General features: G+C 43.5%; 1 protein-coding gene across 2 annotated transcripts in view; it reads left to right on the top strand.

Moving 5' to 3' along the window:
- The window catches only part of LOC125453947 (partitioning defective 3 homolog B-like), an 883406-nt gene that overhangs the window by 420065 nt on the left and 435402 nt on the right, over positions 1–27939 (top strand). For both annotated transcript variants that reach the window (XM_059647050.1, XM_059647051.1), the window contains exon 10: positions 13648–13776. In XM_059647050.1, the coding sequence (XP_059503033.1) occupies positions 13648–13776 (129 nt within the window). The remainder of the gene's footprint in view (positions 1–13647; positions 13777–27939) is intronic.

The raw sequence follows: 27939 nt of genomic DNA, 5'->3' as shown, positions 1-27939 counted from the left end.
GGTGTTCTCTGTGATCAAACTTCATCCCCCCCCCTCCCAATATCACCACCTTTGTCTCAGTCAATTTTTGTCAAACAGGTTTCTAAGATGTAAATAATAAAATGTGAGGCTGGATGAACACAGCAGGCCCAGCAGCATCTCAGGAGCACAAAAGCTGACGTTTCGGGCCTAGACCCTTCATCAGAGAGGGGAATGGGGTGAGGGTTCTGGAATAAATAGGGAGAGAGTGGGAGGCGGACCGAAGATGGAGAGAAAAGAAGATAGGTGGAGAGGAGAGTATAGATGGGGAGATAGGGAGGGGATAGGTCAGTCCAGGGAAGACGGACAGGTCAAGGAGGTGGGATGAGGTTAGTAGGTAGGAGATGGAGGTGCGGCTTGGGGTGGGAGGAAGGGATGGGTGAGAGGAAGAACAGGTTAGGGAGGCAGAGACAGGCTGGACTGGTTTTGGGATGCAGTGGGTGGAGGGGAAGAGCTGGGCTGGTTGTGTGGTGCAGTGGGGGGAGGGGACGAACTGGGCTGTTTTGGGATGCGGTGGGGGAAGGGGAGATTTTGAATCTGGTGAAGTCCACATTGATACCATTGGGCTGCAGGGTTCCCAGGCGGAATATGAGTTGCTGTTCCTGCAACCTTCGGGTGGCATCGTTGTGGCACTGCAGGAGGCCCATGATGGACATGTCATCTAAAGAATGGGAGGGGGAGTGGAAATGGTTTGCGACTGGGAGGTGGAGTTGTTTATTGCGAACCGAGCGGAGGTGTTCTGTAAAGCGGTCCCCAAGCCTCTGCTTGGTTTCCCCAATGTAGAGGAAGCCACACCAGGTACAATGGATACAGTATACCACATTGGCAGATGTGCAGGTGAACCTCTGCTTAATGTGGAAAGTCATCTTGGGGCCTGGGATGGGGTGAGGGAGGAGGTATGGGGGCAAGTGTAGCATTTCCTGCGGTTGCAGGGGAAGGTACCGGGTGTGGTGGGGTTGGAGGGCGGTGTGGAGCGAACAAGGGAGTCACGGAGAGAGTGGTCTCTCTGGAAAGCAGACAAGGGTGGGGATGGAAAAATGTCTTGGGTGGTGGGGTCGGATTGTAGTTGGCGGAAGTGTCGCAGGATGATGCGTTGTATCCGGAGGTTGGTGGGGTGGTGTGTGAGAACGAGGGGGATCCTCTTTGGGCGGTTGCGGCAGGGGCGGGGTGTGAGGTATGTGTTGCGGGAAATGCGGGAGACGCGGTCAAGGGCGTTCTCGACCACTGTGGGGGGAAAGTTGCGGTCCTTGAAGAACTTGGACATCTGGGATGTGCGGGAGTGGAATACCTCATCGTGGGAGCAGATGCGGTGGAGGCGGAGGAACTGGGAATAGGGGATGGAATTTTTGCAGGAGAGTGGGTGGGAGGAGGTGTATTCTAGGTAGCTGTGGGAATCGGTGGGCTTGAAATGGACATCAGTTACAAGCTGGTTGCCTGAGATGGAGACTGAGAGGTCCAGGAAGGTGAGGGATGTGCTGGAGATGGCCCAGGTGAACAGTAGGTTGGGGTGGAAGGTGTTGGTGAAGTGGATGAACTGTTCGAGCTCCTCTGGGGAGCAAGAGGCGGCGCCGATACAGTCATCAATGTAACGGAGGAAGAGGTGGGGTTTGGGGACTGTGTAGGTGCAGAAGAGGGACTGTTCCACGTCGCCTACAAAGAGGCAGGCATAGCTGGGGCCCATGCGGGTGCCCATGGCCACCCCCTTAGTCTGTAGGAAGTGGGAGGAATCGAAAGAGAAGTTGTTGAGGGTGAGGACGAGTTCGGCTAGGCGGATGCGGGTGTTGGTGGAGGGGGACTGGTCGGCCCTGCGGGGCAGGAAGAAGCGGAGGGCCTTGAACCTCCACTTGGTTTGCAATAAACAACTGCACCTCCCACTCCCCCTCCCATTCTTTAGATGACATGTCCATCATGGGCCTCCTGCAGTGCCACAATGATGCCACCCGAAGGTTGCAGGAACAGCAACTCATATTCCGCCTGGGAACCCTGCATCCCAATGGTATCAATGTGGACTTCACCAGATTCAAAATCTCCCCTTCCCCCACCGCATCCCAAAACAGCCCAGTTCGTCCCCTCTCCCCACTGCACCACACAACCAGCCCAGCTCTTCCCCTCCACCCACTGCATCCCAAAACCAGTCCAACCTGTCTCTGCCTCCCTAACCTGTTCTTCCTCTCACCCATCCCTTCCTCCCACCCCAAGCTGCATCTCCATCTCCTACCTGCTAACCTCATCCCACCTCCTTGACCTGTCCGTCTTCCCTGGACTGACCTATCCCCTCCCTACCTCCCCACCTATACTCTCCTCTCCACCTATCTTCTTTTCTCTCCATCTTCGGTCCACCTCCCCCCCCCCTCCCTATTTATTCCGGAACCCTCACCCCATTCCCCTCTCTGATGAAGGGTCTAGGCCCGAAACGTCAGCTTTTGTGCTCCTGAGATGCTGCTGGGCCTGCTGTGTTCATCCAGCCTCACATTTTATTATCTTGGATTCTCCAGCACCTGAAGTTCCCATTATCACTGATACAACTCTAAAATGTAAATTGTTGTTCGTGCAGTTATACCTTCTGGGAGTCATCTGGGGGACGCAAGTGTTGGTGGGGGCGGTTTGCTGTATGCAGACATTTATGACATTCTACCTGCATCAGAAAGCTGATGCGTCATCTTGAGAGACTGTGTGCATTGTGGTGTAGAGATCAGGTGTTGCAGAGTTCACTTTTATTTGCACAAGATATTGTTCCTGACAAGAATGAGCCGTGCGGAGACGTGTGCACAGATTGGGAATTGAGGAATAAATGCCTCTTGTTATGTCAGTCACTTTTCCAGAAGATTTGGGTAATCACTCCCTAAGGAGGTATGGCACATTGCTGGAGGCACAGCTTGTAGGCATACTTCAACAACTAGGCATGAATGGCACTAAACAGAGATAATGGATGGATCGGGTAAAATATTCAACTTTGTTCTTTCACTTTGTAGGGATAGCATGTTGGTTGTTGCTTATAATGAGAGCTGAAACCATCCTGTTGAATCCTATGTAGAAGCTTTACTGATTGATCATGTCTATAGTAAGCACAGAGCTGGACACAGCTTTTTTTTAAAAAAAATTAAATAAATTTCATTCCCATCTCTTTCTGACTGAATAAACAGGTTTTAGCGCCACCCCCTTCTCTACTGTTCTCCTACATTCTCTCATACTACTATGAGCTTTTTTTTATAATTTGTTCGTGGAATGAGGACGTCTCTGGATAGGCCAGCATTCACTGCCCTTCCCTAATTTAAGAGTCAACCACATTGCTGTGGGTCTGGAAACACACAGAGACCTGGACCAGGGAAGGGCAGCAGTTCTTTCGCTAAAGGACATTAGTGAACCAGGTGGGATTATTTTTTCCCAACAACAGATTTGTGGTCATCATTTAGGCTCTTAATTCCAGATTTTTATTGAATTCAAATTCCATCCTTCGAACCCAGGTCCTCAGAACATTACCTGGGTCTCTGGAGTAACAGTCCAGTGATAATGCCACTAAGTCGTCACCTGCCCTCAAAATGTTTGAAAGCATCGTTCTGGATTTATATCCTTGAGCAATTGTCTTAAGATCTTTGCGATGCAGGAGAGAAGGCGTATTGACAATCCAATCATAATAAGACTTGTTATGACTCTCAAAAGTCATAAAAATTTCAACGCAGAGGGAAGGCACTTGGCCATCCTGCCTTTACGAGGTCTGCACCAACCTATCATCCTGCAACTTTCTGCAAAGCTTTGCCAAGTTATGGTGCAGGGGCAGAATTGCACAGCTGTTTTGTGAAGAGATTTGCGCGTTATTGTTTTGTGTTCATCGTAGAATCCCTACTGTGCGAAAGCAGGCCATTGAGTTCACACCGACCCGCTGAAGAGCACCCCACCCAGATCTGTCACCCTACCCTATCCCTGTAACCCTGCATTTGCAGTGGCTAATTCGCCAAGCCTACACATTGCTGGACACTATGGGCAATTTAGCGTGGCCAATTCACCTAACCTGCACATCTTTATGACTGTGGAAGGAAACAAGACCACCCAGAAGAAACCCGTTAGATGCGTGGAGAACATGTGGAGTTTGCACTGACAGTTGTCAGAGTGTGGAGTAGAACCTTGGGTCCCTGTCGCTGTGAGGCAGTAGTGCTGACCATTGAGCCACCATGCTCACCACGTTGGAACGTTTCTCTGCATGGATTTTCTTTATTGTTTGCACTAAAACTGCACTTGGCTTAGCTCCAAGCAATTTCTTCCATGTAAACCAGTTTCAATTGGTGTAAATTTGCACCCAAACATTTCGACACATTGGCACCCAAAGTCTGATGGTCGTTTTATAACAGTTTTCTTTTTCATTATTTTTTTCTCAGTGACACCCACACTGTGTATTTGTAGTTCTGAAAGCTTTTTCAGAGCCTCAAAATCAGTTAAATTAAAAAGAGAAAAGTTACCATTGTTTAAATTTCTTAATCGTGCTGTGCTTACTGTGCATATATAATCATGTGATGACTTCCAATTTTCAATTTCCGAACATCAATATGGTAGAATAAGGAAAATGATGCTCATTTTGCATGATGTGCTGGCCCTCAGCTGTTTTTGCTGCTTTATGCTTCTGTTAGCACTGGATTTACATTCTGACATACGCTAATGGAATTTTTAGGAAATTTACACATAAATTTCCAATTGGCAAGGTTGGAACCTGCAGAAACCGCTGCAAATAATTTCTGTGTTGGGAAATGCTAAATGTATATGCCTGTCCTTTCCTCCTGTACTCAATACAGTTATAAATTTTTCTTGAACCCCTGAGATGCATTATATTCTGCCCTCCTTTCCCTCTCAAACCCTCTCTACTGGAAACACAATCAGGCCTGAATGTGTCCCTGAGAAGGTTTGTACCTTTTCTGGGCAACAAATGGGGAGAAAAGAAAACCAACCTACACACAAGACCTGAGCACTGACTGGCACATCTCACCCTTGTGCCCATCAAAGGAATGTCTTAGAATGATTAGCCTACAAGAGAAATTCTCCTACTGACTCAAATCTCTTCATTAAAATCAAAAGCTTGACTTGAGAAAGTGATTTTTTTTTACTTCGAAATGATTTTGCTTGGCTCCCTTGGCTGAGTGAGTAAGTATGGCGCTGAGCTGTATAGATCTGGACCCTGGCCTGTGCTGGGTTAGATGATCTTAACAGAGAAATTGAGAGAAAAAGTTGAGCACATTTCTCCCTCTTTATTGCTGTCCCAGGGAGGTTGACTACAAAGTGCCTATGTGAAAGAAAAGACTTGCATTTATAAGACCGTAAGCTGAAGGGAGCAGAAGTAGGACATTCAAACAATCAAGTCTGTTCCACCATTCAATGCAATCGTGGTCAAACTGCTAATCCTGAGCTCCACTTTCCTACCTTTTCACTACAAATGTTGATTCCTTTACTGATTAGAAGTCTGTCTTCTCAGTCTTGAATATACTTAACGACCCAGTCTTTACAACTCTTTGCTGTAAAGGACTCCACAGATTCAGTACCTTCTGAGAGAAAAACAAACCCTTCTCATCCTTGTCTTAACTGGGAGCCCTCCACTCTGAGATTACGCCCCCGTAGTCTTAGACTCTCCCGCAAGCGGAAACAGCCTTTCCACATCTACCCAGTGAAACCCTATAAGAATCTTGTATGCTTCAATAAGATAATCTCGTATTCTTCTAGATTCCAGTGTGCACAGACCCAACCTACTCCACCTCTCCTCATAAACCAATAACTCCATATCTGGCATCGTCTGGTGAACCTTCTTTGAACTACCTCCACAGGTACCTCCGCTATCTTTCCTCAGATAAGGGAAACAATAGAACTAGTTAAGTACCTTTTTTTCGAAATACAAATTAAGAAATATGACAGCCAATTTGTGCACAGCAGTGACACGCTGTCAGCAATGTGTTGACAGACCAGCTATTCTGCTGTTGAGTATTGGTTGAGGAATAACTATTGGCCAGGACACTGGGTAGAGATTACTTGGCTCTTCTTCAAATTACCAAAATCGTTTACACCTACTTGAGAAAGTAATCATAACTTTAGTTACCAAGTGGATGACACCTCTGACAGTGTGACACTCCCTTTCTGGAGTTGGGCTTGATTCTACCACCTCCTGCTAAAAAATACGTTGTTGATAGCCGAGCTGATGAAATCAAATGCATCTGTACTTCCATAAATCTAGAAGAGAAAATGAAATGAAGGAAAATGTATGTATTTTTGGTCTGATTAGCTGATTGATTTGAATTTGACATTTGTAAGATGCATAATTGCAATAACAGTGCTTGGGACAAAGTTACCGTGTAGGGAAATTAAACTGGTATTAGTGCAGCTGTTGGCAGGATAATTGCTTGTTTATGTGATCATTCAGAATTGGATAAAAAAAGTTCACCCTTACAAAATTCCCAAAAGTGCACCACGCCTCCAATGTCTCCCATTTGACTCCCAAATTTTACAGGGCAAGGATGAAGAGTGAAAGAAACAAACAGCATTTCTCCCCAGCTAAGATAACACAGTGTTAAGCTGGATGAACGCAGCAGGCCGAGCAGTAAAACTTGAGGTTTCGGGTCGGGATCCTTCAGAAATTTCTCCTCAGTACTGCCACCTATGTCTGTAATGGGCACAGTTCTGGTTTATCCCATAGCCCCTGTTCATGCCAAAGCTGTTTTTGATTTTGAAAACCTTGCAGTCAAAAGTGATAATTTATTGCAGTAAGTAACAGGAGTCACTCCTCCTTTTGCCTTGTGGGGAAAAGCCTGCTGCATTCATCATTAGCGAGTTTTGAGTAGATTTGTAGCTCAGGTTGAGGTTCTGGATGTGAGTTTGCTCGCTGAGCTGGAAGGTTCGTTTTCAGACGTTTCGTCACCATTCTAAGTAACATCATCAGTGAGCCTCCGACGAAGCACTGGTGTTATGTCCCGCTTTCTATTTATTTAAATAGAAAGCAGGACATAACACCAGCGCTTCGTCGGAGGCTCACTGATGATGTTACCTAGAATGGTGACGAAATGTCTGAAAACGAACCTTCCAGCTCAGCGAGCAAACTCACATCCAGCATTCATCATTGCATCAGCTTTCTTTTTCCCACCTGTACCCCAATTTGTCATTGAGGTAAAAGGCAAAGGGAAAATTTAAACACGTTGCATTGGATGAGGTCACTCCCATAATCTGAATTTGGGTTCAAGGGTACTTTTCTGATCATACCTTGCAAAAGTATTGTCAAGATCACCAGATCTTAGTTAGGTCCAAATTGTGCCACACACGTTTTTTATTCACGTGTTCCAGTGATGATCTATATGGCCTATATTTTTCCTCCCTTTTTGTTAAACCAGTGATTCTCAAAAACTTTGATTGAAGCACCACCTACAAAGGTAATTTTGCACCTCTAGCCACCAAAATAACATTAACATGGATATGCTGCCTTTACATTTTGACAATTTAGTGATGCTTTTAAGAAAACAGAAACTTACTGTTGGCTGTGTGGATTGTTCACCACTTTTTTTTGTAATGTATTAGGATGAATTTGTTACTGATCAGTAAATCCATGAAATCAGAAAACAGCATTCACTTTTGGCAGCTCCATGAAAATACTTGATAGATGTAGCTCCTGGCCAATCCTAGAACTAACTTGCACTGTACTCTATCTCACTTCGGACTGCTTTTAGGCAAATCTGTTCCAGTGCTTAAACTAAGGTTCGGGATTGGCAATCAAAGAGTTACTTGCCGAATAAAGTTTTTCCCAGTCCTTTTCCAACTTTGCTTCCACTCCTCTGTTCTCCCACTGCAAAGAGTTTGCCTCCAGCTGCCAGCCCTTAGCTTAACTTGAACAACTTCCTGTGGTCAAAAGAGCGTAAGAACAAGAAGCAGGAGTGTAGGCAGTTCAGCCTGCTGCATCACTCAATAGAATCGTAATTGACCTCATCTTGGCCTCAACACCACATTCTTGCCTGTCATTCATTAAGGATCGCTCTAACTCAGGTGTTCTGAATTCCTATCCCTGTTCCAAAGTTTTCTGTTCCTGATCCTCTGGATGTATCCTCCTCCATGAACACTTTGCCCCATGTTTATTACCCACCAAGACACTCACAGGTGGTCTTCAGGATATGTTACTCCCAGCAGTCATTTTCACCCGATTCACACTTCTTGTTAGCACCCATTCAGCACTTATCGCTCAACAAAAAAAACAGAGCTGCAGAATCTGAAGGAAAAACAGAAATTGCTGGAGAAACTCAGCAGGTCTAGCAGCATCTGTAGAGAGAATGCAAAGTCATTGTTTTAGATCTAGTGACCATCCTTCTGGACCGAGGTCTGAGTTGATGACGGGGCAAGTAGATACTACTTTTTGGTGGTTACAGTCGCACTGCTTGCTGGTCATTTACTTGAAGCATTAACCCTATCTGCCTTTCCACAGATGCTGCCAGACCTGCTGAATGTTTCCCACAGTTGCCATTTTTACAACAGATTTCAACCATCAGCCATATTTTGCTTTTCTCTTTTGATCTGCTGCTTCGGCAGGGGTGAATGGTCAGCTGTATGGTCTTCTCAATTTTTTTTTATTTCCATCATCACCACTGCAGTGATTGTAATGAGGTCAGACAGCTGGATCTTGTTGAATATGCGTTCCCTGATTGGGGTTCTTGATCTGATCCAGTCGGGGAACTCTGGCTGACAGGTAAGCACAGGAGTGCCAGGTATTCTGTGCTTTCTGAGGAGCCGAATCAGTGTCAAGGACTCTCCAGATGTAAATAAAGGTTGACTAGGTGATGGAATACCATCCGCTATGGAGTTAATTCAACAACCACAGTCCATTCTGAGCATCTGATCTTAATCTGCACCATACAGGTAGATGACAAGTGGAGATTGTGGCCTGGCCCTGTGGCTGGGTTAATGTGTACGTTCTGTCAGGGTAGTACATCATGCCTCCTGATAGTGAGCAAAAGGGCACTGGCAGAAGCTTGATGGCTTGACAATCGAAGCAAGAGTCTGCGCTGAATTGAATAACCGTGGTAATTATATACGCAGCTGGTCTTGACACATTGTCTGCCTGCGTAATGCTCTGCAGTTTTCTACAATCCTTTCATACTATCCATGCACTTTGGTGTTCATTTCACTTCATGTTTTTTTTGTAAAGCCTTCAATTAAGAATCTGTTGGGAAATTTTTGTATGCAGGCAGTCTTGAGACTCAGACATCTGGAGATTCCTGAGAAATGCAAAAAATCCATTTGTTGATAGGGTAAAATATGGGTCAAACTGGTAGTCTGTGTTCTTGTCATCGTATTACCAAAATTATGCATCTTTCCTTGTCACCAGAAACATTGCTGATTGTGCGCATGACTGTCATCACTATGTCAGCAATGGAAGTAAAAGGCTCCATGTGTGACAGTCTACTAGAAAGGAGTGACCTATAGTTTAATTCAGGCTGAAATGGAGGTTGAAGCGAGACCCTAGAGGGATATACATTGCTCAGGAAATGAAAGCTATCAGATTTTGTTTTCAACTCATCACTCTCAGATCAAAGTATCCTCCTTGTAATTTTTTTTTGCAAAAGGATTACAGGCAGATGTCTTGCTGCACTTCTTAAGGGATCCCTTTGTTAAAATTACAGTTCAGTTGATTAGAATTGAGACCGTGCTATGAAGCAAGGGTTGGCAATTTACAAAACAAGTGCTAGTTTGTTTTGTAGCAACTGCTGATGAGGCGGATCATTATTGCTCTTTCCTTGTGGCCATGAGAAGGTAGTAGCATATCTGGAAATATTGTAGTCCACCTACCTGCTTTATTCTTGTTCTTTCTCCTGGTTTGATACAATTAAGCTTAAAAGGCTATAATCAGGAAATCATGGATGATTCAGAGCCATCACAGTTGGAATGGGGCTTAGTCTTGTTGAGACCTGTCTGGTTACCGATCTTAGATTTCTTGCCCGAAGAACAGTAATGAAGTGCCTGCATTGTTTATATAAATCCTAAAGCTTCATAGTCACTTTCAGAGGGTACTTCTATTGCTGGATTTTTTTAAAAGGCTGAATTTGAGCTCTCAAGTTTCCATCCTGGGATCTGAACTGAATTCCTTCTATAATTAGTGCAGCAATGTCACTACACTGTTGTACTTTGTTTATTGCAGTGTTTTGAAACAGTTTATCAAAAGTCAAAAATAGTGAATCTTTACACACACACTTCAATTTGAGAAATAACTCTGTCAGATTGTCATGTTGTTTCTCCTACATTGCAGTGTTCCTGTAAGATCCATCATTTTGAGTTGACTTGCAATCCTTAATACTACTTTATTAATAGCACAGTAAGAATCATAGATTAAGGAGATTTATCTTCAGGAGTTGTATTGCTAGGTCTGAGTCAGATGAAAGGTGAGTAATAGAGTAGTTTCATTATAGATGCACTGGAACAAGTTGACTGTACATCTTCTCAGCTTAATAAATGGTTTGATCAGAGGAAAGAAAAACACCAAGAATGAAAGTTAAGAACATTCTCAAGAATGTCAGAGATAATCTGCAAGTGGCCAAACTGTTGAACTGTAGAATTCTAAATTGAGATGAGAGCAGCCATTGAAGCATCCAGCTTATCATTATCAATATAGAAATTGATTCTCCCAGTATGTCTCTTAATATATAATTGCTTGAATGACTCCAGAGTTTTCAGCCATCCAGGTAATAATATTTTGTGTACATGCATGTGCCTGCGTAGAAATTCATCATTTGTGACATTTACCTTTCACAGTTGTGACTCTGTCTGTGATCTGCAGTTGTGATGTAACTTGAAATAATGCTTACATTTATCCTGATCTTATGTACAACTCTACATACTGCTCCAATCATTCACTTCCTTTCAAGGCAGAAGTGTCCCAGCTTTTTAAACCTTCGCTCATAGCCTTTCTATAAAGAAACAATCCATATCAAGGGAAGAAGTTGTCTAGAGTGGAGTTTTCAGAAGAACGTTTTCCACTAGCTGTTCAATATGGATGTAGGAGATCTGCTAGCTGCATTTGGTGTTTAGATTTAAGAGGGAAATGAGAGAAAGAAAAGGCCGTGCCTTTGATTCCCTACTTGGTTAGAGAGTTACTCGTGGACGTCAGTTTTATGTTTCAGTATTTCCTTTCACATGGAATGCACGTCCAATGACTGTGAAATGTAACATTTTAGTGGACCATCTTTTCTGGGTGATGCATCATCATCAATCAATGTGGGAAGGTAGAGTTGAAATTGAAGATCATGATCTTGAGGTTGGAGGAGCACTAAGGTTTCGTTCTGCTATTTTTTTCGGTTCACTTACTGATGAGGAATGACATCCATAAAATTGACTTCGTGGACAGAAAACAAACCATATCTGAAATAAGATAATAAAATGTGAGGCTGGATGAACACAGCAGGCCAAGCAGCATCTCAGGAGCACAAAAGCTGACATTTCGGGCCTAGACCCTTCATCAGAGAGGGGGATGGGGAGAGGGAACTGGAATAAATAGGGAGAGAGGGGGAGGCGGACCGAAGATGGAGAGTAAAGAAGATAGGTGGAGAGAGTGTAGGGGGGGAAGTAGGGAGGGGATAGGTCAGTCCAGGGAAGACGGACAGGTCAAGGAGGTGGGATGAGGTTAGTAGGTAGGTGGGGGTGCGGCTTGGGGTGGGAGGAAGGGATGGGTGAGAGGAAGAACCGGTTAGGGAGGCAGAGACAGGTTGGACTGATTTTGGGATGCAGTGGGTGGGGGGGAAGAGCTGGGCTGGTTGTGTGGTGCAGTGGGGGGAGGGGACGAACTGGGCTGGTTTAGGGATGCAGTAGGGGAAGGGGAGATTTTGAAACTGGTGAAGTCCACATTGATACCATGTGGCTGCAGGGTTCCCAGGCGGAATATGAGTTGCTGTTCCTGCAACCTTCGGGTGGCATCATTGTGGCACTGCAGGAGGCCCATGATGGACATGTCATCTAGAGAATGGGAGGGGGAGTGGAAATGGTTTGCGACTGGGAGGTGCAGTTGTTTGTTGCGTGGGGACCGCTTTGCAGAACACCTCCGCTCAGTTCGCAACAAACAACTGCACCTCCCAGTCACAAACCATTTCCACTCCCCCTCCCATTCTCTTGATGACATGTGCATCATGGGCCTCCTGCACTGCCACAATGATGCCACCCGAAGGTTGCAGGAACAGCAACTCATATTCCGCCTGGGAACCCTGCAGCCTAATGGTATCAATGTGGACTTCACCAGTTTCAAAATCTCCCCTTCCCCTACTGCATCCCTAAACCAGCCCAGTTCGTCCCCTCCCCCCACTGCACCACACAACCAGCCCAGCTCTTCCCCCCCACCCACTGCATCCCAAAACCAGTCCAACCTGTCTCTGCCTCCCTAACCGGTTCTTCCTCTCACCCATCCCTTCCTCCCACCCCAAGCCGCACCCCCACCTACCTACTAACCTCATCCCACCTCCTTGACCTGTCCGTCTTCCCTGGACTGACCTATCCCCTCCCTACTTCCCCCCCTACACTCTCTCCACCTATCTTCTTTACTCTCCATCTTCGGTCCGCTTCCCCCTCTCTCCCTATTTATTCCAGTTCCCTCTCCCCATCCCCCTCTCTGATGAAGGGTCTAGGCCCGAAATGTCAGCTTTTGTGCTCCTGAGATGCTGCTTGGCCTGCTGTGTTCATCCAGCCTCACATTTTATTATCTTGGAATTCTCCAGCATCTGCAGTTCCCATTATCTCTGAAACCATATCTGAATTCTGCTTAGTCTGTTTTCCAGTGGTGCTTCTCATATTTTGGCGTTGGCTCAGTGGATAGCACTTGCAATTCATAGTCAGGAAGTTGTGAATTCAAATCCCCCTATGGAGATAAGCAGCTAAAATCAGGACTGAGGGAGTGCTGCACTGTCTAAGATCTTGCATGTTAGATTACAGCATAAATCATCTCTGCCCTCTCAGCTGAACATAAAAGTTCTTTAGACACTTAAGAAGAGTAAGGGAGTTTACACTGTTTATCACTGAAAGCGCATCACAAAAGAAATTATCTGGCTATTATTGGGATTTGGGATTTTAACGGATTACATTGATTACAGTGTTTCCTACCTTACACTAATAACTTCACCTCAAAAGTACTTCACTGAGTGTAAAATGCTTTGAGGTGCTCCAAGATCTCACAGGACACTTTTTGACACAAGTATTTCCATTGTTTAAAAAAATGAAATAACTGCAGATGCTGGAAATCTGAAACAAAAACAGAACTAGCTGCAAGATCTCAGCAGGCCTGGCAGCAACTGTGGAGAGAAATCAGAGTTAATGTTTTGGATCCAGTGACCTTTCTTTACAATGGAAGTTCTAAGTTCTGCTTAAGGATCAATGGTCCCAAAAGGTTAACTCTGATTTCTCTCCACAGATACTGCCAGGCCTGCTGAGATTTTCCTGCAATGTCTGCTTTTATTTCCATTGTTACTTTAATTTCAAGTTTTTAATTTATTTTCTGTCCCTTCTTGAGCCAAATCATAACCAACTACATCGGAATTGTTGTTTTTCAGTTTCTCTTGGAATGTATTTTTCTTGTGATTTTTTTTTTCTGGACTACATTCTGTCTTCAAGTGTTGTGTTTATTGCTGATTTTTAATGTTCTGATAGGTGAATGGCATTGACATAACTGGGAAAACGCAGGAGGAGCTGGTTGCAATGCTGCGCAGCACGAAACATGGAGAAACAGTCGCTCTTGTGGTTGCTCGCCAAGATGATGTCTTTATGCCTCGTGAATTGGTAATGTACAATCAGTCTTTGTTCTCAAAAGTAGGAGTGTGCTATTATCACGTGACTTGAGCAGGTTACGTGAAGCGGATCTTCACTTAACTTGATTTAAAGTGACGTGCAAGTGAAGCAATATTGATATGAGAAGAAATTTTTTCACACTGCGTAGCATGCACTGTCTGGAAGTATGGAGACACATTCATTTGAGGGTTCAATGACATTGGGTGGTTATTTGGATAGAAATGGCGTGCAGGGATATGGGGTAGACAAGAGGTGCAAGTGTAATGGACCAAGTGACCACCTATAATGCTTCTGTGATGGAAGATGGTAGAATGCTGGAATCTCCTCTACTGAAAAGCTGTTGAGCCAAGTTCGGTTCAAGATTTTAAAAAAAGGAGATTAATAGATATTTATTAGATCAGCGTATTAAGGGTTGCTGAAGTAAGCGGAGTTGTGATACAGAGATAACAAGGTGTAGAGCTGGATGAACACAGCAGGCCAAGCAGCATCAGAGGAGCAGGAAAGCTGACGTTTCGGGCCTAGACCCTCCTTCAGATCAACCATGTTATAATGCAGTGGTGCTGGAGGAACTGAGTGGTTTTGTTACTTAACCTGTAGTGATGTGTAAATGTGCGTTTTTATGTTTCTCAACCTTTTAGAAAACTCACGTTGTTGTCACTTAGAATCTGACTGCAGCACATAAAGAATGCCCTATACCTTTGTCACGTTTGTTCCTGCCATCTCTATGAATGTTTCAATTAGACCTGATAGCCTGCACTGTACTCAGCATGTCCATAATGGGTAAAATGGCTTTATAATGTGAAAAATTCCTAGTGTTTGATGATGGAGTTTCAAGAGGTAATTTAATCTCCGGGCCCTGCTGAAATTTTTAAATGACTTGAGCTTTGCTCTTGTAATGTATGACGTCATCTGAGCTGATGATCAAATTACTGCCTTGAAACTTATTGCCAGACATTCTATTACCTTCTGCTCATTTCACTTTTGTCTTGAATGCATTTTCAAATAAGTTCATTATTAGACAAGATAGTATGTTGTTGAGAGTTGGCTTATTAAATCCATCTAGGTGAACAGCAAAAAATACTATGTGCACATGAAGATACATTTTAGATGCTTTTTCAAGACAGTATGTTTTTGCCTCCCATTATCTTTTTTTTCACCCTCACTGTCCTTTATTTTAATGTTTCTCTCTCTTGATTCTTTGTTATCCTTTAATGCCTTTAGATTCTGAAGCAGCCCAACAGGGTTCCTCCTATTGACTGTCTTTATTGTTTGCTGAATATTTGTCTTTTATTCTTGTACAACTTTAACATACCTGGCACGCTATCTGCCTCCTGTGTCTCCTTATACAAACTCTGAGTTCTGTTTCCAGATTTGATGCGGGTGACCTTATTTTGCACTAAATCCTGCGCGAGGAAGGAAGGAAGGAAGGAATGGATTTCCTACTTTTGTTTGACTTTTCTTATTATCTATTACAGAGAACATTTTGGGGATAAAAAGCTTGTCTGTATCTTCCCATCTCTTTGTTGCTTGCCTCCCTCCTTTAGAATTACTGCAGAGCAGTCACTTTTCCTGGCTACATGCTTATTGGGTTCGAAAGCTGTGGTATCCATTTTCTGCAATCTTGTATCTGAAAATGACTTTTTATAGACAACCACTGACAGGTCCAAAGTCCTTACAGGCATATGCTGTATTTGCCGTAGAGCTATTTGAAACTGAGAGGTGAGCTTTAATGCAGCTCTATTCAAAAGTGTGAGGATAAAAGGAGTTAGAAACATGAAGAATGACAATATTTATTGTTGTTGTAAATGCTGGTTTTGTACCTAGTGAAACAAGCTATTTGAGCTGGGCTGATTTTGCACTCCTCTGTCCTTCCAGATCAGGGGCACAGCTAGATTGAGACCCAACAACAACCCATCCAACAGTGCTTAATTCAGCGATCTCTTGTTTAGGAATCTTGCAAAATATATTTACATTTAATTTCCATGCATCTTTGAGAAAAGGAACGTTGCCTTGGAAGCCTGATCAACCCATTCAGTTAAATGGAGGGTAGAATTTATGATGCAGACCAAAAGACCCTAATAAATGAAAAGGAAGATTGGGTGTTGAAAGGTCAGTCATGAAAATTGAGACGTTTTCAAACTCTGTTAATCAAAAAAATTTTTTCTGCTGATACATTTTATACCACTTTTAGGATGTAGGTGAAAAGTACTGTGGCTTAGTGTAGTTTATCCTTTCATCTTTCAAGCCTTCTTTTAAATGTAGCCTCGACTTATGGGTTGAATTTCTCTCTCTCCTGCATTTTAAATAGAATTGAATTAAGATTAATGAGTCTGTACTTGCCTGTGTCAATCTTGTCACCTGATTTGACTTTTGAAACACATCAGCATACTTCCCAAGCTACAGGTACCGCTCCAGTGATGCCTCAGTAATGATTGCCAATGCCAAAAATGGCCTTCATAGACTCTTGGAATGATCACAGCAGTAAGAGAGATATTCAACTGATTGCGTCGATGCAATCTCCCTGCTGCAGCAGAAGCTCAACTCGTTACAATTCCCTGCCCTTTCCCCTTATTTTTCTTATTTTTTCCAAGTTTCTCATCCAATTCCCTTTTGAGAGCCATGATTGAATGTACCTGCACCACACCGTTTGTGCTGTGTATTGCAGATCTTAACTAATTGCCACACTAAAAGCATGCTTTTCCTCAATGTCAGCATTTCTTTTTCTTTTGCAAATCATCCTAAATGGTGTCCTGTAATTCTCCATCCTTTTTTTTTGACAAGGCCAACATGCTACTTATCGCTCTGTCTTAGACCTCGAGATTTTGAACTACTTGATCAAATCTTCCCTCAGCCTGCTCTTTTTGTAAAGAGGAAGGACCCAGATCCTTCAGTCTATCCATGAAAGAAAGGCACCATTACAACAATCATGGGGGAACTTAAAGTGCAGGTGCACTGGCAAAATCAGGTCAGTGGTACGTGTCAAGAAAAAGAATTTTTGAAATGCCTACAAGATTTTTTTTTCCCCCTTTTGGAGCAGTTTGTGATACAGCCCAAGAGGGAAGAGGCAGTTCTGGATTTGGTGGTGTGTAATCATTTAATGATGTGGAACATAATTTCAGACTAAGTCCCACCTGCCGGCTCCTGGCCCATATCCCTCCAACCTGTCTTATCCATTTACCTATCCTTTGCTTAATTAGGGAAGGGATCCGTCGGGTCCGTGGCCATAATATGATAGAATTCACCCTGCAGTTTGAGGGGGAGAAACTGGAATCAGCCTTAATGGTATTACAGTTGAGTAAAGGTAACAAGAAAGGCATAAAGGAGGATCCGGCCAGAGCTGATTAGAAGGCGAACCTAGCAGGGAAAATGGTGGAGCAGCATCTGGGTTTAATTCAGGAGCGTCAGCAGCAGAAATTCTTCCCAACGAAGAAGCAGCATACTAAAGGAGAAGGCAAGGCAGTCATGGCTCACCAGGGAAGTCAGGGACAGCATAAAAGCAAAAGAAAATGAATACAATATGGGGAATCCAGAGGACTGGGAAACCTTTTAAAAACCATCAGAGCATAACTTAAAAGGGCAATAAGGGTGGAGAAGATGAAATATGTGAATAAACTAGATAGTAATCTCAAAGAAGATTGCAAGAGTTTATTTTGATATCTGAAAGGTAAGGGAGAGACAAGAGTGGACACTGGACTCCTGGCAAAAGAGGCTGGAGAAGTAGGAATGGAGAGCAAGGAATTGGTGGAGGAAATGAAGAGATATTTTGCATCAGTTTTCACAGTGGAAGGCACCAGTCACATACCAGAGCTTCAAGAGAGTCATGGAGCAGAGGTGAGTATGGTGGCCATCGTGAAGAAGCAAGTACTGTGCAAGCTGGAAGCTCTGAAGATGGATAAATCACCCAGCACAGATGGACTACAGCCCAGAGTTCTGAACGAGATAGCTGAGGAGATTGTAGAAGTAGTGGTGGTGATCTTTCAGGAATCACCAGAGATAGGAAGGGTCCAAGATGACTGAAAAATGGCTAATGTAACACCCCTGTTTCAGAAGGGAGCGAGACAAAACAGGAAATTATAGGCAGGTTAGCCTGACTTCAGTCATGGTGTCATAAAGTTATACAGCATGGAAAGAGACTGTTTGGTCCAACCCAGCCCATGCTAAACACAATCCCAGACTAAACTAGCCCTACTTCCTGCTCCTGTTCCACATCCCTCCAAACCTTTCCTATCCCTGTACCTATCCAAATGTCTTTTAAACATTGTAATTGTATCCACATCCACCACTTCCTCAGGAAGCTCATTTTACACATGAACCACCCTCTGTGTAAAACTTTGCCCCTCATCTCCTTTTTAAATCTCTCTCCTCAAAAATGTGCCCCCTAATTTTGAAATCCCCCATCCTAGGGAAAAGACAGCTACCATTAATGCTATCTATACCTCTCATTATTTTATAAACTTCTGTCAGATTGCCTCTGCACCTCCTATCGTCCAGTTGAAAAAGTCTCAGCCTACCCAGCCTTTCTTTATAACTCAAACCTTACGTACCTGGCAACATCCTGGGTAAATCTGTTTTGGACCCTCTCCAGTTTAATAAAAAACTTCCTGTAACTGGGTGACTAGAACTGAACATGGTATTCTGGGAGAGGCCTCACTAACGTCCTGTACAACCTCAACATCATTAGTAAGATTTTAGTGTCTATTATTAAGGATGAGATTGCAGAGTATATGGAAGTGCATGGTGAAATAAGGTTGAGTCAGCGCGGCTTTGTCAAGGGGAGGATATGCCTGACACATCTTTTTGAATTCTTTGAGGAGGTAACAAGAGAGACAAAGGAGAGCCAGTGAATGTGATGTATTTGAGTTTCCAGAAAGCTTTTGACAAGGTGCCACACAGGAGACTGTTAAACAAGATAAGAGCTGGTGGTGTTGGGGCAAGACACTAGCATGGATGTAGTATGGGTTAACTGGCAGAGGCAGAGAGCGTGGATAAAGTGGATTAATTTTCAGGATGGCAGCTAGTGACTAGTGGAGTTCTGTAGGGGTCAGTGTTGGGACCACAGCTATTCATGTTATACACTAACGATATGGATGAAGGAATTAAGGGCATCATTGCTTAGTTTGCAGATGACACAAAGATAGATGGAAGGACAGGTAGTGTTGAGGAAGCGGGAGGCTGTGGAAAGTGGCAGTCAGAATGGGACACAACACTCCAGCTGAGGTGGAGCCAGCGTTTTATAATGTTTCAGCATAGCTCCCTTGTTTCTGTACTCAGTGGTAGCATTTTAGGGGCTTGGAGTGGAGGGGTTGAAACAAGGCAGGTGGACCATAAAGTAAGCCACTGTGCTGACCTCCCCTTAAATTATTTTGCAAGTGGTGAGTGAGGTTTCGTGGTAGAGTGCCCACACACGGCCCAGTTAAGGATCCCATTTCCACAACCTGTCAAATGTCACAGGCGGTGAGAGAGGCCAGGGCAGAATGGGCATCCTGAAAAGGTTTGTCCTTTGCATGCTGAAGACCAGTCAAGGTTGAGGTGGTTGTCGGTGTCAGGGGGCTTGGTTTCATGTGCTTTCTTTCCAGGTCCCTGGCACCTATTGGGGGCAATCTTCACCCACCAGCCTCCCCTCACCAGCAATAGCCGGACAGGCCTTGATAAGATTTTTTGTATTGAACTGGAGGTCCAGGTCCAGGTCCATTGCCAGATGACCCTCCTTGGCCTGGCTGCAGCGCCAACAGTGGCCAGAACTCTTCTGGCTGGGGTCAGGGACTATGGTGATTTTACTTCCTCAGTGAAGCATCACTTCCTCCTGAAGAGCAGTAAAACTCTCACCTTCAAGACACTGAACTTCCCTCAGCCCTCAATTCATTCCACACATGAGCCGCTTTGTGTAGAAAAATTGCCCCTCGTGTCTTTTTTTTAATTCTTGCTCTCTTCACCTTAAAAATATGTCCCCTAGTCTTGACGTCCCCCACCCCAAGGAAAAGAGACCTGTCATTCTGCCTTTCTGCATCCCACATGATTTATTAACCTCTATAAGGTCACCCCTCCGCCCCCCATACTGCAGTGAAAAATGTCCCAGCCTATCCAGCCTCTCCCTATAGCTCAAAGCTTTCTATTCCTGGCAACATCCTGGTAAATCTTTTCTGATCCCTCTTCAGAGCTTGATAATATCCTTCCGATAACAAGATAACCATAACTGAACACTGCTCCAGGAGAGGCCTCACCAACATCCAGTACAGCCTCAACATGACTTCCCAAGTCCTATACCCAAAGGCCTGAGCAATGAAGGCAAGCGTGTTAGAACATCATCTTAATCTCTTTATAAAGTCCATGTTTCTGTTTACCTCTTAAATTTCTTTTTCTCACCTCCTGTGGCACCTTTAATAAGCTGTGTGTTTATGCCCACTGTTCTCTTATGTTCCTGGACCCCACTTAAAAATGTAGTTATTTCTAATCAACCTATTCAGAGATGTTGATGCTTACAGCAGGTAGGAATTGAGCCCGGACATTCTGACTCAGAGCCAGGGAAACTACCACTGTGTGATGAACACCCCTGAATATTCCTTCTCCTCATACTTCTTTCCAGCATTTATCAATTCACACCTCCCCACATTAAGTTTAATCTGTCACATGTACGCCAGCCTGTGTTGTTTTTGCAGTTTATGGCTATCCTGCTCATGGCTCAAAATGCCTGGGTGTTCAACCATGCTAGATTCCACAGGACCGCGCTCATAATTTGATTCATCCTAGGTCATGCCTCCCAGGAATAATCTTGTTTTCTGTATCGGCTGCCTCTGCTTTCTGAGAGTACGTATGTGCTTGCGATGTGTCAACTTACTTGTTGGGATTTGTGAAGAGAAGTACCGATTGGGTGCCCGGAGAGGTCCTGGGTGGGAGTATCCAATTTGAGGCTGTTTGCACCAATAACCCTCTTGTCACCCATCCCTGCCTTGCAGTTTCATCAGTACGCCCACCCCTGCTTGCATGCAAAAATGTCTGTTAATTTGTTCCCAGAGAATGGGTTAGCCTGCACAAACTTCCAGATTTTGTATAATTGGAAAATTTTGAAATTGGTCCCTGCACGCCTATGTCTAGGTCATTGATATGGATGAAACAGCAGATTATGTTGGTAAGAACTGCTCTGGAACCCCACCATTTAACTTCATGCACTCTGAAGACAACTATTCACAATTGCTTGGACCACTTTTAATCACCATTTTGTTCCGTGAGCTTCAAACTTTGCTGGCCAAAGAAGACACTTTTTATATGGGCTTTTACAGGTCCATGTGCACCATATTAACTACATTCCCCTCGTCAACAATCTTTGTTACTTGATCAAATATCTCAGTCAAATTAGTACCATGATTTGCCTTTTACTCACTTGTACTGGTTTTCCTTAATTAATTTACAATGTCCAAGCGTCTCTTAATTTTTCTGTAGGATTATTGCTTCTGAAAGCTTTCCGGTCTTTGACATTAAACTGTAGCTGCTGGGCTTAACCTTCCTTGTCTCTTTCAATACTTTGACATAAATGCCATACACACCTGCAAGGTATATTGGTTTTAAGCTCTCGTCACCGTGTCTGGGACTTCCATGTTATTTATGTCAGTCAGACTGACGACTCTCTATTTCCATACAGAAGTCCAAAGGATTTGAGCCATGTAAGAGGAAATAGCTTAGAGGACTTGCATATGTAAAAATGGCTAAGTTAAGATAAACTCTGTTGAAGGTTGACACAGTCAGTGGAATATTCCATGCAAATGACCACATCAGTTTTATTATGTTGTTTTCTACATAGTGTCAGTGTGTTCTCAGCTACTTCCCTGATGTGACTAGTGCTAGTAGCTTGGGTTTTATGCAACATACGTAAGACAATACATAATATTCTTCAAACCAACAATATGCTAGTTGGTATAAATTCAACAAGGTCCATCAAAACATTAACTGTAACCATTTGGTACATTGAAACAATCGAGTCCTCTTACGCTTACATTAAATATAAGAAATCCGAAAATATGTCACCAGTTAAGTTCTATACTTTGAATTTCTTTGGCAGGCTGAACATGGAAGCGTGTAGTTATATTTTAAAAAAGCCACAACACATGTTTAAAACCCCCACCCTCAACCCCCTCCACAATCATTCTATATTGCAAGAACAGTGGTGAAAATTGGATGTTATAGGCCTTTTTCAATTATATCACATGCATACACAAATATGAATTTAGAGCAGGAGAATGCCATTTAACTTCTTGAGCCTGCTCCACCATTTAATTAGATCATGACTGATCTGACGATGATCTCAACTCCACTTTTCTGCCAGCTGCAGATACACTTCGAGTCACTTGTTAGTCAAGAATCTGTATATCTCTGTCTCAAAAATATTTAGTGACTCTATGCATTCAGACCTTGAAATTGTTGATTCATTATCGTCCATTTTCAATTCAGGATTTTGTGGTATTGTGAGAAGCATTCCTCCTAAAAATAGGACAGTGTGATGAGGTTAGAGACTGCAGTTCTGTTTTGGTCTTTTAATCTTGCTTTTTTTTGATGATCTGTTGTAAAATGATACGTCTGACTCAACATGCACGTTATAGTTTTGCGACAGAACACTTCAGTAGAAATGTACAAAATCGAGAGGGTTTTTGACTGTAGTTGAGAAGAAACAATTGCTCTTGGCAGATGTACTAAACAAGACAAAAATGCACCACTGCAACTCAGCAAGGCTTCTTCAAACCCAACATCTCAACTCTCAGTAAGTCAGGGGCTGCAACTGCATAGGCAAAGCAACCACAACCTGTCTGTACCCCTTCAAACCACACACCATCCTGATTTTGAGTTTATCATCAAACTTTCAGTGTAGGTGGATTCGAATCCTGGTACTCCATTCCCTAACAGCACAGCATGTGTACGTCCACCACACAGATGACAGGAGCTCAAGAAGGTAGCTCACCACCACATTCTCAAGCGCAATTAGGGACTGATAACAAATGCTGCTCTTTCCATTGATACCCATAAATAATATGTATTAAAATACTCAAAAGCAGAAAATTCTGACAGTTTTATCAGCATATGAACATTTATGATGCAGGCCCTTGTCTGACTGCCCTTCTTTATCTCTTTGACACTGTTGCATGTTCATGACGCATCTGTTTATGAAGTCTTTCCACATTAAGGCGTGATATAAATAGAAACTTTTTTCACTATTAGAACTTACAGGAACTGCATCTGATGTTAAGTGTCTTTTACCTTTTTTGGGAAGATTGTGGAATTTCCGCCAAATGTTAGTGGTCATCAATGTACTATTAAATTACCATTTTTGCACTCTCTTTGGTAATGCTGACTCAACAAGTACTTGCACTCCTTAACAGGAAATAGACTTCATATCCATTAGTTTTTTTTTGAGCAGGTGCGTAACTTCATTTAGGATTTACAACTGATGCAAGGAGTAGAAGGGCAGTGATGCAGAGCTGCATCTGCCAGACCACTGACAACTTAATGACATAAATGTAGGGGTAAGGAGAAAGGGATTTAACATCTCCACTATAACTTTCCATTGTTCTGCCTACCCTTGTTTCTGGAGGTTTTATTTTATTCACTCACTCACTGGGCTAGCATTTGTTGCCCTTCCTTCGTTGCCCTTGTGGAAGTAATGGTGAACTGACACCCTGAACTGCTGCAGTCCACAATGCTGTAGGTCAACCCACAATGCTGTTAGGGAGGGAGTTTCAGGATTTTGACGCAGCAATATTGTAGAAACAGTGACATATTTCCAAGTAAGGATGGCGAGTGGTTTGGAGGGGAGCTTGCAGATGATGGTGTTCCCATATATTTTCTGCACTTGTTCTTCTCGTCTGCCCAAGTGACTTGGAAATGCAAGTCAGCAGCCACGCCCAATTTTCCTGCGTGGCCCAATGCTAGGCAGTGAATATTATCTTACAGTAAAAACACCCAAATGACCCAAAGAAGTGGGGGAGAAGATCCGATGCAGTAGTCTCTGCAACCGGTCACTTCCAGATGATGCTCCCCTCCAGATGATGCTCCCCCTGTGGCAGAAGATGAGGTGGAAGCAGACTCCTTATCATGACTATCTGGGTCTTAGATGCCCACAGTGACTGTGCTTATTTTGATGATGCCAGGATGGCACCTCCGAAAGTTGATACATCAGCAATACCAACGTGTAACCTCTGTTACAGAGGCTGACTCCGCAGGCACCTTGCCTCGGAGCGGTCACTGGGACAAATGGTGATCATGACAAACCTCTCTGTGCAGTGGCTCCCTCATTGGCAGTTATTCCCAGCCATCTTTTCAGGGTACCCTTGATCCTGGGAGAAGTCCACCACCTGGGACAAAGCTGGCATCTGTTCCACAACCGTCTGTGAGCCTCTTTTTTTGTTAAATTTCAAAGTATACTTTATTCGTAACAAATACCTTTGTGTGTGTGTGTGTGTGTGTGTGTGTGTGTGTGTGTGTGTGTGTGTGTGTGTGTGTGTGTTTGTGTTTCAATTCTGCACAGTTGTATACCAAGGAAACAAACACTGGTTGAATCATAGAATCCCTACAGTGTGGAAACAGACCCTTTGGTCCAAAAAGTCCACACCAATTCTCAGAGCATCCCACCCAGACCCATCCACCTATAACCCAACTAATCTACACATCCCTGAACACTATCGGCAATTTAACATGGCTAATCCACCTAACCTGCGCATCTTTTGGACTGTGGGAGGAAACCGGACCACCCGGAGGAAACCCATGCAGACAGTTGGAGAATGTGCAAACTCCACACAGAACACGGGTCCCTGGTGCTGCGAGGCAGCAGTGCTATCCACTGTGCCACCGTGCTGCCCTCAAACTGGAGTTTGAGTTTTATCCAAATAAACCAAAGACTCCTCTGATACATACAAGTCTATGTTTGCATACATTGAGTCACTAGGAGGGTTCAATAACTGAATGGACTCCCATTTAACTTTAGCAGGAAGGCCCCAGACAGTGATCTTTCCCTACTGCACCTTGGCGCAGGTACCCCAAGCTTCAGAGCATCCCTCAGCAGGTAGTTTTGGACCTTGGAATGTGCCATTTGGTAACACTTGGTCGAGATCAACTCCTTGTTCTGGAAGACTAACATGTTTTGGGCAGACCAACGCTTCCACTGTCTGTTCAGTGTCACCGAGTGTGACATGTATCATTTTTGTATCATGCCAGTAAAACTATCAAACTCTTTGGAAACATTTTTACCCATTGTGAACTTTTTTGAAAGTGACTTTAAAAGTAGTGCACACATTCCCTCTCAGAATGTTTGCTGGAAAGTCAGAAGACTCTAATTCCTGCACAAGAGAGGAAAGAATTAACTCATGAGGGAGCATGCTTCCAAAAGGTTCTTAAGATGTACATGAGCTGGGGTGCCATCCCTTGAATAACCATACAGATGATGAAATCTCTTGTGGAATTTAATGATGCACTGTATGTGTATTTATCAAAACATAAATCAAATAGTCCTGGAGCAGCTTTTGGGAGTTTGACCCTTGACGGTGGATGTAGTCTTTTTGAATTCTGAAAAACCGATTGTTTATACCCTTTAACTAAATAGCAGGAATAGATGGGCCATATTCAGTTTGGAATGTTCAACTAGTGGGGTCTGAAGGATCAGGACCTGTGCCTCAGCTATTTACAAGTTATGCGTATGACTTGGTTGAGAGAATGAAGTGTAATATGTCCAATTTGCTGATGATATAAAGCAAGATACGAATGTAAACTGTGAGGAGGGGAGACTGCAAGGGGATATCAATCGACTAAGTCTGTGCAAAAGAACATGACAGATGGAAAATAATTTGTAGAAATGAAAAGCTATCTATTTTAGCAAAAACAGAAGAGCAGAGTGCATTTAAAAGGCTAGAGCATGAGAAATAGAACATAGACATAGAACATAGAACAGTACAGCACAGAACAGGCCCTTCAGCCCACAATGTTGTGCCGACCATTGATCCTCATGTATGCACCCTCAAATTTCTGTGACCATATACATGTCCAGCAGTCTCTTAAATGACCCCAATGACCTTGCTTCCACAACTGCTGCTGGCAACGCATTCCATGCTCTCACAACTCTCTGCGTAAAGAACCTGCCTCTGACATCCCCTCTATACTTTCCACCAACCAGCTTAAAACTATGACCCCTCGTGCTAGCCACTTCTGCCCTGGGAAATAGTCTCTGGCTATCAACTCTATCTATGCCTCTCATTATCTTGTATACCTCAATTAGGTCCCCTCTCCTCCTCCTTTTCTCCAATGAAAAGAGACCGAGCTCAGTCAACCTCTCTTCATAAGATAAGCCCTCCAGTCCAGGCAGCATCCTGGTAAACCTCCTCTGAACCCTCTCCAAAGCATCCACATCTTTCCTATAATAGGGCGCCCAGAACTGGACGCAGTATTCCAAGTGCGGTCTAACCAAAGTTTTATAGAGCTGCAACAAGATCTCACGACTCTTAAACTCAATCCCCCTGTTAATGAAAGCCAAAACACCATATGCTTTCTTAACAACCCTGTCTACTTGGGTGGCCATTTTAAGGGATCTATGTATCCGCACACCAAGATCCCTCTGTTCCTCCACGCTGCCAAGAATCCTATCCTTAATCCTGTACTCAGCTTTCAAATTCGACCTTCCAAAATGCATCACCTCGCATTTATCCAGGTTGAACTCCATCTGCCACCTCTCAGCCCATCTCTGCATCCTGTCAATGTCCCGCTGCAGCCTACAACAGCCCTCTACACTGTCAACGACACCTCCGACCTTTGTGTCGTCTGCAAACTTGCTGACCCATCCTTCAATCCCCTCATCCAAGTCATTAATAAAAATTACAAACAGTAGAGGCCCAAGGACAGAGCCCTGTGGAACCCCACTCACCACTGACTTCCAGGCAGAATATTTTCCTTCTACTACCACTCGCTGTCTTCTGTTGGCCAGCCAATTCTGTATCCAAGCAGCTAAGTTCCCCTGTATCCCATTCCTCTTGATCTTCTGAATGAGCCTACCATGGGGAACCTTATCAAATGCCTTGCTGAAGTCCATATACCTTACTGAAGTCCATATACCTTACTGAAGTCCATATACCTTACTGAAGTCCATATACCTTACTGAAGTCCATGTTACTCTCCAGGGGCACTTGTGTCCTTTTCCATGCATCACAGAAAGTTAACATGTAGTACAGTGGGCAATTTGGAAAAAGCAAATATGTTAACATTTATTACAAATAAATTGGTGTTCAAAAGTAAAGATGTCGTGCAGCATTTATACAAGACCTTAGTAAAAGTGCACTGAGAATTCTGCGTACAGTTATGGTCTCCTTACTTAAGGAAAGATGGATATACTTGCCTTAGAGGGAGTGCAGCCAGAATGAATGATTTGACACACGAGGACAGATTGAATAAGCTAAGGTCTTTATTTGCTAGAGTTAAGAAAAATGTGAAGTGATATCATTAAAACGTAAATCTTTTAAGAGCTTTGACAAAGTGGAAGCTGGAAAGATGTTTTTTTCTTGATGGGAAGTGCGAGGCCATTCATCCTAGTTTCAGAATAGGGTGTGGGTCATTTTAATGAAGAAGGTAAGATACTTTTCCTTTTAAATTTTGTGGACCTTTGAAACTGTCTATTGCAGAAACTTTGGGTATTCAGTCGTTGAATATATTCAAGGCAGATTTTTGGAGACTAAGTTAATCAAGGGATAAAGTAGGGAAGTGGAGTTTATGTCAGTGTTGATCTTATTGACTGGCGGAATGGTCTTGAAGAACCAATTGTCCAATTCCTCCTATTTCTTATATTCTTAAGAACAAAACCTTGAGGAGTAAATGAAAGTGACAATTCAGCCTTCATCATGCTTACACTGGCAGATTAATAACTCGTGGCACCTTTTGCACTCATGCCATTTCAGATGTGTATTAATTCAGTTTCCTCACAATGCTGGCCTACTTTCCATCCAGTCGCTCCCCTATTTCTATTGCTCTTGTTGAAGGCTGCTATTTAAATAGTGAGATGAGCCAAAAGAAAATTAAGTCTATAGAAACAGATCAAAACAAAGACGAGGATATTAAATTAATCCCGATTCTTTGTAATTCATGTTAAAGGGATTCTGAGGGCACACAAGGCTCTTTAATGCTTTGTTTTCTCAA

This window comes from Stegostoma tigrinum, chromosome 7 (genome assembly GCF_030684315.1).
Source record: "Stegostoma tigrinum isolate sSteTig4 chromosome 7, sSteTig4.hap1, whole genome shotgun sequence".
NCBI classification, from domain to species: domain Eukaryota; kingdom Metazoa; phylum Chordata; class Chondrichthyes; order Orectolobiformes; family Stegostomatidae; genus Stegostoma; species Stegostoma tigrinum.
Note: the sequence above shows the minus strand (reverse complement) of the source record. Positions and strands in the feature narration are given on the sequence as shown.